This window comes from Lactuca serriola, chromosome 9, assembly GCF_051521515.1.
Source record: "Lactuca serriola cultivar US96UC23 chromosome 9, Lser_US96UC23_V15, whole genome shotgun sequence".
NCBI classification, from domain to species: Eukaryota; Viridiplantae; Streptophyta; class Magnoliopsida; order Asterales; family Asteraceae; genus Lactuca; species Lactuca serriola.
The window spans coordinates 141,518,201-141,531,563 of record NC_136416.1 but is presented as its reverse complement, the minus strand read 5'-3'; the positions used below and the strand labels follow the sequence as shown (position 1 = coordinate 141,531,563).

The window sequence follows — 13,363 nt, the reverse complement described above, 5'->3', positions numbered from 1 at the left end:
GGACTGCCCAACAGAGAAGAACGACGGGGGAACAGGAGGAGTTTGACCTCAGAATAACAAAAGGCCTCAAAGGGCCCTACTATAATATAGGTACGCTTCCAAACAGCAATAATTAATTATACTTATAAACTGTTAAAAACTAGTGCAACTCGAGTCTTATCTTTTGCGAGATCCCGTCAGTCAAGGGACTCACGTGCTGCGTATACTTGCTTTTGTAGTATACCTTGTTCGCAGCAGTAGTTTCATAGATAAAACTAAAGTACTGAAACTCTGTCAAAGTTGCACCGTTATGTTTTTGTAACACCTTCCTAAATTAGTCTAACGCCTTTTATTCCGAGTAGTCCGACATTACCATGTGACTTGAGTCTATTCGATCCTCTCAATGCCAATTTCGTGTGCAAATTTATTTTCCCCGTAATCTCCTTAATAGCGAAGCCTTCATTCCAAAACTCCGAGGTACTCATGCATAGAGTATCTTATGTTTCGTATCCTTCTCGAAGAAACCTCAACAAACCTCCCCGGAATACCACTCGTACAATACGTCAAGTTCAATCAAAAGACCTATACGGTTAATCTATTGTGGAGGAAGGTATATGCAAGGGTAGTATATAATCAAGGTTCTACAGGATTAGGATTGATGATTCCGCTTTAACTTCTTTTCCTTGTTTGGATGTGAGCTTAGAGAAGAATCACTTATTCGACTGCCTTTTCAATCTTAATTATATACGACTTGTATACGCGAAGTTGTGATTGATAAACCAAAAATGACTTCTGATAGATGAACTTAACGACGGAGACTACTCAAGGCTACGAGTGATCGTGCTGCCATGCAAATAAACTTAGAATCCAATCAAGTGCCTTTTCTGCCGATCGGGACAAGAGATACAGATAGAACAGAAGTACCTATCATTTTCCTTACTTCATGAGTGATCGTACTTTCTTTTGAATCTTCCCGACATCTTTCCATAAGAACTCCCAGGATTTCCTCCACAATATCAAGTTGAGTTCAGAATCAACTTAGTTCCAGGGGCTACCCCGTAGCCAAATCGCCCTATCGTCTAGCACCTGCAGAGATGCAAGAACTGTCTAGTCAACTTAACGAATTGCTCAGCAAGGGCTTTGTAAGACAAAGCTTCTCACCCTGGAGAGCTCCGGTCTTGTTCGTCAAGAAGAATGTCGGATCGTTTTGTATGTACATCGACTATAGAGAGCTCAACAAACTTACCGTTAAGAATCGTTACCCTCTGCCTCGCATAGATGATTAATTTGACCAACTGCAAGGGGCGAATTACTTTTCAAAGATAGATCTGAGATCCGGGTGTCACCAATTACGAGTGCTAGAGGAAGACGTCCCAAAGACGGCCTTCCGAACTCGTTACGGACACTACGAGTTTGTAGTGGTGCCATTCGGATTGACCAATGCACCCGCAGTGTTCATAGACTTAATGAATAGGATATGTCGTCCTTAATTGGATCAGTTCGTCATTGCCTTCATAGATGACATACTTATCTACTCTCGTAGTAAGGAAGATCATAGTAAGCATCTACGTCAGATCTTGGAAACTTTACGATCAGAGAAGCTCTACGCGAAGTTCTCTAAATGCGAGTTTTGGATTCGAAGAGTAGAATTCCTGGGTCACGTTGTTATTAAAGAGGGAATTCATGTGGGCCTTTCCAAAAATCAAAGCCATTGAGAACTGGTCAGGACCGAAGACGCCTACCAAAATTCGTCAATTTCTAGGCCTCGTTGGCTACTATCGTAGGTTCATTCAGAACTTCTCTCGGATTGTGAAACCTCTTACGACTTTGACCCAGAAGGGAGTGGCCTTTGACTGGGAAGAGAAGCAAGAGAAAGCGTTCCAAAAAACCGAAGCGGGCATTATGCTCCGCACCGATACTATCCCTCCCAGAATGAATGGAAGACTTTGTGGTCTCCTGTGATACATCCAATCAAGGGCTAGGTTGTGCTCTGATGTAGCGAGGTAAGGTCATTACCTATGCTTCCCGTCAGCTTAACCACCAACCACATCCATCAGTATATAGTTGTCGACATCATTACCTCTTACCACCATCAAATTCACCACTATCACCACCATCGTTACCTACTACCGCCTCTACCATTCCTACCTCTTACCACTATCATATATGGACCTCATACACTCTAAGGGTGCACGGAGTGAGGTTATTTTTTTGGTTTTGGGTTGGAAGTACCGGGGTACCTCCAAGATGATGGCCCGTTCTAAATCGATATCGCCAATTTGCTTGTTTCAGCGGATTGCTCAAGTCTCTCTCTCTCTCTCTCTCTCTCTCTCTCTCTCTCTCTCTCTCTCTCTCTCTCTCATGCATTAGTTAGTTGTATAAAAAACAGAATTTACAACTTAATATAACATTTGAGATATTCATTCACAACTTAAAACTTACATATCACAATATAGCATTTCATCAAACGTCTTGTGTGCATCCTGTCTCCATACCAAATCAGTTATCAGATAGATAGAGATACTCCTATGGTGTTGGTGGTTAACGGCAATAGTGATGGCTACAGTTTTGAGATAATCCGGCTAGTTAGATCTAGATCTAACATGTTCCGGTGGTTTAAAGAGAAACAAAAACTCAAACAATGATTTAGATCCAAATCCAGATCACATGGGGCATCAGATGTTAGACACAGTTGTGAAACGGTTCTGGTGGTGGCAACAATATTTATTTGGTATTTGTTATTGAAAATGTGTACGTGTCTCAAAACATTGTACTTGCGTTGATATTGGTCATATTTGAGTTTGGTAAATTTTGATTAATCCCCAGAAGCATCTAACGCGTGAAAAATTGTGCATTCTCTTCTCAGTGATATAGCAGAATTTGGAGTGTGTTCATTATTTATCCGCCCCATTCAAAGCCTCTTTGGAGCTAATTCTTTTTAAGTAGAGTTAGTGCTCTAATTGATTGACACATCATTCCACATTATAAGTCTTACTATAATATATTTATTTCAGTTAACGAAAGTAATATGTTGATTCAAACTCTAGAGAAAGGGAAGAAAAGCTAGAATATATAATGATTTAACCATCTAAAACAAAGTGAAAATATGAGCCAACATATCTGGAAAGTTGTACAAGCAATTATATAATGGGATTGATTCTAAATTCTAGTTACTCTTCGGTGTTTTCAGCATTAGCTCCCTTGAGATGTAAATGTTTTTCCCTTTTTTGGAAATCCGTCAGACCTTTCCCACTTCCAGTCACACCCACCTTCCCAAAAGGATCATCAGGAGATTTAAATATGCTTTCCTTCTTCCGCCCCGAAAAGAACCCAATCTGTCAACCACTTATTAATTATTATCATTACATATATTATATAAAAAAAAAAAAAAAAAAAAAAAAAAAAAAAAAAAAAACCAATTATACCTTCTTAGCACGACCTTTGGTGGTTTGAAATTGTTGCCATGCATTTTGTCTCTTATTTTGTGTAACCTCAATTTGTTCCTTTCGCATCTTTGACTTGAAAGCATGTATCTTCTTCCGCTTAGCAGCTTTCTGCACATTAATCAAAAATCATTATTTATTTGTTTACTAATTATTAAAAAATAATTAATGAAAGTAACAAAAAAAAAAAAGATAGGTTGGTTGTTATTTTGTACCACATCCTCGGGATCTTCGGGTTCGATCCGAAGTTTTGCGGGTAAGCTTTTTGACTGGAAGTCCACGTCAGCAGTAGCTGCTTGGGCAATCTTGCGTTTAAGAGCTAGCTTAGTGGCTTCTGCTTCCTTTTCAGCTTCCACAAGAGGATCAACAATACCTTCTTCTATAGCCCTAACATTAGCAGGATCAACCTGAACATATATATATTTCAATAAATATTTCTTTATTATCACTTTTTTTTCTTTCCATTTTGCAGAAAAGTAAAAACAGATTGATACCTCTTCCTTATTTCCCCACCCACTGTAAGCAACTAAATATCCATTTGGTGTAAACGCCTCAATCGTTGCATCATACCTGCATATTCAACTGAATCAAACATAGATAAGACAGAAAAAATAAAACAATTGGTGGCAAAACCAAAAAATAGATTTTTATGTTCAAATAGGAAAAAACAACTTTTCTTTGTGAAAAAAAAAATGTTTGGTTTTTAAAAAGACAAAAGACATACCATTCGCCATCTTCACTATAAACAGCTTGAACTTGAGCACCAATAGGAAGCTTGTGACCATCATACATTCCACTTGAGACCTTAACGAAAATAATAAAAAAAAAAATGTGAAGTTGATTAAAAAAGGGTTTAAAATAGAGAACATAACAACTGAGTGAAGAAACTTACAGCATCATTCTGAAAGGTACCTCCAGAATGGTGAAAACCAGGGGATAAATCAGCACTTGTCCCAATTCCCACTTCAGAATTCCCAGCTTCTTCATGTGCAGTTGCTAAAAGTTCTTCAGTCAAAGCAATCACCTGCATCAAAAAAAAAAAAAAAAAAGTCAAACCTTAAAACGCTTTGTAGTTTTTGTTTCCACATCAGTAAGATAAAAATGGTGTTGTTTCAAACTCATAATCTTAGTGAACATCTGAAATCAGGAGACAGAGGTAGAAGTAGATTGGCCATCACAACACATAGCAGACACCTGCACAGAAATCAAGATACAAGAAGTGATGGACATCTTTGATGGAGTTTCCAAATCCAAATATTTTTCTATTCACCTTCTAAACCCAAGATCATCAGGGCTCTCTCTTGTCACTTAAATACATACTACACTTCAAATAACATAATTTTAAAGATATTATAATTAGTTTTAAATCGGTTTATTGTGTCGAAACAATGCTACATACAACATGATGAACATCATTGTTTTTGTTCTGTTTACTGTGTTCAACACAAACAGATAGAGATGTAGAGGAAAGTTAAATGCCAAGTCAAACCATACTCAAAGTCAAAGCAACAAACAATTCAAATTGGTAAAATGTGACAAATTTATGTTGGATCACCTCCACAAGCTCTTTCTCCACATCAGCATACTCAGAATTTCCAGGGTCATCCTTCAAAAGCTTCCTGACCTGATTGTTAACAAGGAGTTCTTGCAAGTTAGTACACAGTGTATTACATTTATACAGAATAAAAATGAAAAATGATGTTTGTTTTCTTGAGGAAGAAACTAAAAACAAAGAAAATATACATAGCTTTTGTTAGTATTGAGCTTGGAACAACAACCTATAGGTTTCAGATAGTTAATAAGATATAAACTGGATGAAATGTGGATTGAGAAAAACATATTTCCAAGTTCCAAATCGAAGGGAAAAAATCCTATCAAATAACATTAGCTACAAACCTAATACAGATCAACTACCCCTTTTTCAGCTGGGGAGAACTAGCCTATGCATTTCTAAAGAGGCCCAAAGAAACTGCAGCCTGAACATTTTAAATAACTGAATATCTATCTACTTGCATTCTGTATCAGAGGAAATTACTGTCTAATAAGATCACTGGAGCATGTTGAGCAGTTGAGTCCTCAATTGACATAAGTACTCATCCAAAAGCTTAGATTGATACAGCAACATAGTCATTCAATTGTATCGATTATCTAAAGATAGTTTACCTATGTCCGTTGTTGATACTTATCAACAAGCATTTATGTATGTTCATCAATAGTATGGAGATAGGCTTGCACTTTCAAAAATCAAATAGTGTGGATGACAAGATATCAGAAAGATTCCACTTCACTCGTAAGCATGACGGAAAATCAACCCTACATCATACAGTCGACGACAACAAACATACCCACAAGGGACAACAAAAATTAGGATTCAAACAAAACTCTAAATTCTATTCTCTAATCAAGTTCATTCAACTGCCCAAAACGCAAGACAAAAAAATCTAATTATATCAGAAAAAAAAAAAAAAAAAAGTATAATTCCAGCGAAAATGAATGATCATTATATGCACATAAGCCAAATTGCAAGTACCTCTTGAAGCTGTTGTCTGTAAGTAGAGAGATTTGAAGAGAGCTCCTCTATGCTGACCTCCTCGCCCCCTCCCTCCATGCTTCTCCTTTGTGTTTTTATTTCTTTTTTTCTTTCTTTTGCGGTTGGATTCCTTGGTTTAGTGCATCCAAATACGCAATAACAGTACGAATTCGATTAGTACTGTGATTTAAGATGCTCGTAAGATAAAACCCTAACAATATTTATCGAGGAGAACAAGAATATGACGAACGGGAACCCTAATTGATATTTCAGTGATCTTTATTCTGACAAACTTCGATTGGCTAAATAGTAGAAATACACATATGGCCCCTAGACAAACTAATATTTTTCTCATGTGCCCCTTAGAGAAACATTTGTTCTCAATTGTCCCCTACAAACATTTGGTATCAACAATGTTAACCAAAAAACTAGACAAAACTGCACAAATGGTCCCTGTGGTTTACACAAAATTGCCACTTTGGTCCAAAAAAGTTTTGGCTAGCACCACAAGTCCAAAGTTTTCATTTTCTTGTATATTTGGTCCAATGGGTTAACTTCCGTCTATTTCTCTCTGTTAAGTTATGTTTGACTAGTCAAATCAGGGGTATTTTGGTCATTCCCTATTTATGCCCCTTATTTTATATTAATAAAGGAGAGCTATAAGAACGAATCCCAATCCCTCTTCTTTGTTGTCGTTCTCATTTTGGTCTTCTTCAACTCTGCGATCGATTTCTTCAAGAAATCAAAATCAAAAATGGTGCTTTGTTTTTGTGGTAAAATGGCCATAGTTCGCACAGCATGGACTGATAAAAATCCAGGTAGACGCTTCTGGGGATGCCCTACTGAGATAGGCAAATGTTTTTTTTTTTTGGATTTCAGCATAAATCTCCCATTACATGTTACGATCTTCTTTTGTTTCTTAAATTTTGAAGGGATCCAAATGTCGATTTATTGGGTGGTTTGATGGTCCAATTTGTGAACATTCAAAAACTATTATACCGGGTCTACTGAGGTCAATCAACAAATTGAAGTGACAAAACACAAGACTCAAGTGTTACCTCTTATGCAGTTGGGTGTTGTTCGTGTTTGTTCTGGTTTATAAGAAGTAGATTGAAATGTAATGGTTTGGGTGGTTTCTAAGCAGTATATTGAAGTGTAATGGTTTAGGTAGTGTTTTAATGTTTTTGGTAGTATTTTGTTTAAGCAATGTAATCTTTTGGGCAATACTTTGTGGTAGTCTTTTGTGGTTAAAATGTAAGCAATGTAAGACATGTTTTGCAAGAATTTGTCAGTGGTGATTATATTTGGTATGTACATTTTGACTAATTTATTTTGTTTGTGGTTTTGTTGAAAAGGGCATATTGGTCAATTTATTTTGTATGTGGTTTACACATTATCAATGACAAATGTATGTTTTGTTTAAAAGGGCATATTGATCGATTTATTTAGTTTGTGGTTTACACATTATGAATGACAATTGTATGTTTTGTTTAAAAGGGAATATTGGTCAATTTATTTTGTATGTGGTTTACACATTATAATTGACAAATGTATGTTTTGTTTAAAAGGGCATATTGATCAATTTATTTAGTTTGTGGTTTACACATTATGAATGACAATTGTATGTTTTGTTTAAAAGGGCATATTGGTCAATTTATTTTGTATGTGGTTTACACATTATCAATGACAAATGTATGTTTTGTTTAAAAGGGCATATTGATCAATTTATTTAGTTTGTGGTTTACACATTATGAATGACAATTGTATGTTTTGTTTAAAAGGGCATATTGGTCAAGTTCTACAACAAAAAGTTATATATGAGAATAACATCAAGACATTAAACATAACATAAGCCATTACATCAAATCCAGTGTAAATTGTTCCCATACATCACAAGAGTACACTATCAAGTACCAAAAATAACATCCAAAATGCTTAAACCCCATAACACATAAAGTACTACACATACAATACACATAAACATAACATTATCCCAAAAAGCCACTTATACCCCTACATACATCAAAATCCCTTGAAATCCAATCACTTACCCCCTTGACCTTTGCAAGTTCTAGCATTGTGCCCTTTAATTTTACACTTGCTGCAAGTTACTTGGATAAACTTTCATGTAAGCTTTCCACTCCCACTAGCAATATGGCTTTGACTCCCACTACCACTAACAACATTGTCTCCTTTCTTCTGGCTTTTTTCCTCCGCAGATTGCCTCCTCTTTTTCTTGGGCCTTCCATGCTGATTTTTGTGTAGAGGAAGGGTGATTTTAATTGGGCATTCACTTATAGGCCACATTGATCGACCTTTAATAGGCTCTACCTTGTACACATAAGCTGTTTTCCATGTTTCTAGCCAATGTACCCTGTGGGCATAAGTGTGCAGCTCTCCAACTTCCTCACCATTATCTGCTTTGTCATTTAGGACTGCAATGACATGCTTACAAGGGAGTCCTGTTAATTCCCACTTCCTACAACTGCATACTCTTTCAACCATGTCAACAACATGTTGATCCTGCCATGGCCCTTGCACTTGGTATTTATCTGACCCATTTCACCTAACTGTGTACTGAGATTCCCAATTCATATTCTTTTCCATGATCTTTGTTGCAGATGGGGTTAGTGGACCAACACACTTCTTTTTCACCTTTATGACATTGCATATTCTTTTCATCATATACTCCCTAATGTACTCCAAGCAGGTTATCAGTGGTTTGTCCCTTCCCTCAATCAATTTGCTATTAAAAACTTCACAAAGATTATTCAGAAGCATATCTGAAACTGCTCTACCTGAAAACACCACAATAAATCCACAATAATATCAGGATCAAACATATAATAACACAAAAGGATCAAACATATACCAACACAAAAGGATCAAACATATACCTGTGAAGTGGCTTCTTGCCCAGTGTTGTGGGGGAATCTGCTTCTATATCATATGAGCTGAATTGCTGCATCCTATGATTAAGCTCTGGTACTGTTGTAGCTGTAGCACAATTCCACAAGTGTTCTTTGTACTCATTAGTTCTCCATGTTTTTCTCATATTGTCATGTATATGCCTGAGACAAAACCTATGCTCGGCACATGGGAACAACTAAGAAATGGCAGCCTGCAATCCCTGTAAAGGAATTAAAACATAGTTAATATAGTACATCCAAATATGTTAAATATAAACAACAAATTACAAACCTTTTGTCTGTCACTTATAAATGTGAAGTTTGAGTTTGCATATAGGTCCAGATCATCTGCAATACACTCTAGAAACCACTTCCAACTGTCAGTGTTCTCAGTCTCAACAATGGCATAAGCTAGGGGGTATATTCCATTGTTGGAGTCTACCCCAACTATAGTTAAAATTTGTCCTGGGAAAGGGCCCTTCATAAATGCCCCATCAAAACCTAGAAAATCCCTCAGGCAAGCTCTAAATCCCTTCTTCATTCCACCCAAACACACATACATCCTTTTAAACCTTCTTGAGGTAGCACTTAGGTTGGGTTCTGAATCAAACTCTAACTTCACAGTGGTTTCTGGATTAGTAGACTGCAAATCCAGGATGTAATCTCTAAGAACATCATATTGTTTTTTGTAATCACCCTGGACAAGTTTTTTTGCAGTAGATTTGGCCCTGAATACCTTGTGAATAGAGAATCCAACTTGATAATCCTTTTGAAGTTGTTCTTAAAGAGCTCTGACTGGGATTGTTGGGTTGGATTCAATCTGGTCCATTATTTGCTTAGAGATAAACTTTGTTGTTGCATATCTAACTTTTCTTGTCTGGAGGCATTTATGTTTGTGGTTGTAAGTTTTTATGAACCAATTACTATTTACATCTGACCTAGAACCTTGTATCACCCAAGGACAAGGGGTAGGTTCACCCACATGACCATCATTAAAGGCTACAGTTCCTTTACAGATTGCCCTTAACCTCATTTTTTCATTTTTCACAAAGAATATATTCCTTCTTGTTTCCAGTGCATGCAATTGTATCTTTTCCTTTAACTCCTTCTTATTTTTATATTTTTGTCCTATCCTAAAAGTTACCTTGTGTATCTCACCTTGAGAACACCTAGTCTCTTTCCCCAATTCCTTTATTACAACTCTTCTTTTCCTATCTATATCAGAACCCTCATCCAATGAATCTCATTGATCATTATCTATAACATCCAACTCTTCATTGACTTCATCACTCTCATTCTCTCTATGCTTTGATAATATTTTTTCAAGAAATTCTGCTTCAAGATCTATATTCATGTAAAAATCCCTCATATCTACTTCTACATCAGGGATTATGTTGTCTTCATCCACCCAGAAATCACTATCACTGTCCTCACTCTCATTACTTCTTTCATGATTCTCTTCATCAGTCTCTATGTTATCTTCACTTCCATCATCAACTGCAAAATCTCTCATCTCTACATTCTCATCATTCATTTCATTTATGTCATGATTCTCTTCATCAGTCTCTATGTTATCTTCACTTCCATCATCAACTGCAAAATCTCTCATCTCTACATTCTCATCATTAATTTCATTTCTGTCATGATTCTCTTCATCAGTCTCTTTGTTATCTTCAGTGACTTCCTTATTAACTGCATTTTCCTCACCTTCATGAACCTCATCATCTACATTTTGTTCATTAGACTGTAAAATCTGTTGGTACAACCCAATATCAAAGTCATTAGCTGCCTCATCAAATTCATTAAATCCCTGGTCAATATCATTACATGCCTCATGAAATTCATTAAAATCCCGGTTAATATCATTACATGCCTCATCAAATTCATTAAATCCGTGGTCAAATTCATTAGCTGCATCATCCTTATTCCCACCAATCATATCAACACCAACATCATCCATCACCAATTTCTTAATACATGATGACAATGGTTTGTCCTTGATAAATTCCCTTTTCTTAGTATATTCAGGGGATATCGACAAGGCTAAAGCAGCTTCATTTGCTATCACAGGTGGTATGCATGTTTGTGGCATGCCACTGGGTTGGTTATTAATTGGGGGGGTTTGATGTTCATCAGTCTCCTCTAATTGCTCAATAATAACTTTTCTTATAGGTTTAAGATCCATAAAGTAAGTAAGCAAGTTAGTAATACCATGTTCGGTGTAAACCCTTATCAGTTTATGCTCCTTCACATATTGGGCAAGATTGAGGACATCTTCATCATTTCCTAGGGCCCGTAGCCCAAAATGCATGTCTCCCTTTGGCACTCGAAAATTATAGTAGATAACTAGAGGAACTGAGTATCCTAACCCTTTCATAATCACATCCATCTCGCGAATAGAAAACTCTTCTATATCCACCATATTTACGTACGTCACAGTACCCTCAATGTAGTTGACATTTGGAAACTTTGTGAACTCACCTCCATGATGTAGCTTGATGGTAAACAATGTTGGGTGTCCATCTTCAAAACAAGAGCAAAAAAAAAAAACTTCAGAAGGTATGATTTCTTGTAAGCAAATCAAGAAAATGATCAAAAACAAAATTACGTACCATAAACCACCCTTGGGTCGAATGACGTGCTTGACAACCTTAAGTGTCACATTGGTATATGCATTCACTACGAAACTCGCCTGATCAAAGCTATCAACCTTTGTAATCAGTTTAGGGTTCTTGATCCTCAGTCAATGAGGAGGGAAATTGTATCGACTCACGGTTTTTAAGGACTATAAATGTGAATTAGGCTCGATATTATCCGTATGGCGATGCATACATACGAACTCTCCTTTATTAATATAAAATAAGGGGCATAAATAGGGAATGACCAAAATACCCCTGATTTGACTAGTCAAACATAACTTAACAGAGGGAAATAGACGGAAGTTAACCCATTGGACCAAATATGCAAGAAAATGAAAACTTTGGACTTGTGGTGCTAGCCAAAACTTTTTTGGACCAAAGTGGCAATTTTGTGTAAACCACAGGGACCATTTGTGCAGTTTTGTCAAAAAACTATGATGTTCGTATTAAAATATTTAGACTCCAACAATAATGAAACAATGTGTCACTCGACCAGAACCATAAATAAGTTAAAAAATGTTATCATTTATAAAACATTTTGTGCGTAAAAGAAATGACTTAATAAGATAATATATTTTCTAGCTCGTATCTATTTAGTTTTGTTGTTTTATTTTTGCAAAATAAGTGATTAAACTTGTTGTTTTTATACATATTTAGTTTTTATGACCGGCTACTAATGGTTAAATTATCAATTTGAACATATTTAGTTTTTAATGTTTCTTTGCAAAATAAGTTTTGTTTTTATACATATTCAGTCTTTATGACTAGTTTTTTTTAGGTTTTGTTCACATAGCATCATACATAGAATGATCAATAATGAAGTGTTCTCATATGTGGTTTGTTTGGACGATGGAATCATGTTTCACTTTTCTTGATTTTGGTTTGGTAGTGGGATCATATAATATCATTTAATATTATTATAGAAGATTTCATGTTTTTTTAACCTAATCACTACGTGAATTCTTATTCAACTCATTCATTTCTTTTTTGAGACATGAAACCTCCTCTTTAACAACTACAAGCTCATCTTAAAACTTGGGATTCAATTAGATATGTTCTTCATCTACCCACTGCAAAAACTTATACTTTTTACCAAGATTTTAAATAACGTAAGGCGTGCCTTGACGACAATGTCAAACTTCAAGTTTTTCCGAGCCTTGGTGAGTTACGTCGTTTGTAAAGCGTGACTTAAGGCGGCAATTTTGTATATAATTAATATTTTTATATGTATTTTCAACTATTATTCTATTTTATGCACATATATGAGTTAAGGCGCCGTTTTGGTAAAACTTGGCGGCAGGCACAAGCCTTGGAGTCATGGCGAGCTTTTTAGAACCTTGTTTTTTACCTAGTTTCTTCGGTTAAAAAAAATTAAGCATGTAAGAAAGAAGGTTAGATTGAAAAGAACAAAATTGTGACGAATCTAAACTTTTTGGCAGGGTGTTCTTTTTTCTTAGAAGTGCAAATTTGAGTTAGGAGGAAGCAATCACAAGAATCTTGTTGTATGTTATAGAGATACAAACAGAAGCCTAAGACATTTTCTTCTTAGAGAAAACTAGGGAAGCAACATAAATGACCGAATCATGATTAGGTTACTAATATAAGTGAAAGACGATCCACGTATGAAAAACATGAATTGGTGTCTCTTATCACAAATAGTATTTTAAGTCAAATGCCCAACATCAAAACCTTTCTGCTTCCGATGTTTGGATGACTCTAAATGAAATTTTAAAAGAAACGAGTGAAATATGGGAAATAAAAATAAAATAAAATAAATAAAACTTCATGTTTTAGCCTCACTTAAAGCTCAAAGATTTAAATATTCAAAAAAATTAACATGAGATAAACATTAAGTTTTTAAAC

General features: G+C 35.8%; 2 protein-coding genes across 2 annotated transcripts; both read right to left on the bottom strand.

Annotated features, from left to right (window-relative positions):
- Positions 1–3,023: 3,023 nt before the first annotated feature.
- LOC145073934 (nucleic acid binding/RNA binding protein) lies at positions 3,024–6,222 on the bottom strand. The gene is made up of 8 exons (XM_079020403.1): positions 5,953–6,222; positions 4,978–5,046; positions 4,315–4,446; positions 4,147–4,226; positions 3,917–3,992; positions 3,638–3,829; positions 3,405–3,533; positions 3,024–3,314 (listed from the first exon to the last, which is right to left on the bottom strand). Exons 1-8 carry the CDS (start codon positions 6,028–6,030, stop codon positions 3,150–3,152), a joined length of 921 nt encoding a protein of 306 aa, XP_078876529.1. The 5' UTR covers positions 6,031–6,222; the 3' UTR covers positions 3,024–3,149.
- A 1,854-nt stretch (positions 6,223–8,076) lies between these two features.
- Positions 8,077–9,007, bottom strand: LOC145076134 (uncharacterized). Its single transcript, XM_079022120.1, has 3 exons — positions 8,869–9,007; positions 8,519–8,750; positions 8,077–8,431 (listed from the first exon to the last, which is right to left on the bottom strand). Exons 1-3 carry the CDS (start codon positions 9,005–9,007, stop codon positions 8,077–8,079), a joined length of 726 nt encoding a protein of 241 aa, XP_078878246.1.
- Positions 9,008–13,363: the final 4,356 nt, after the last annotated feature.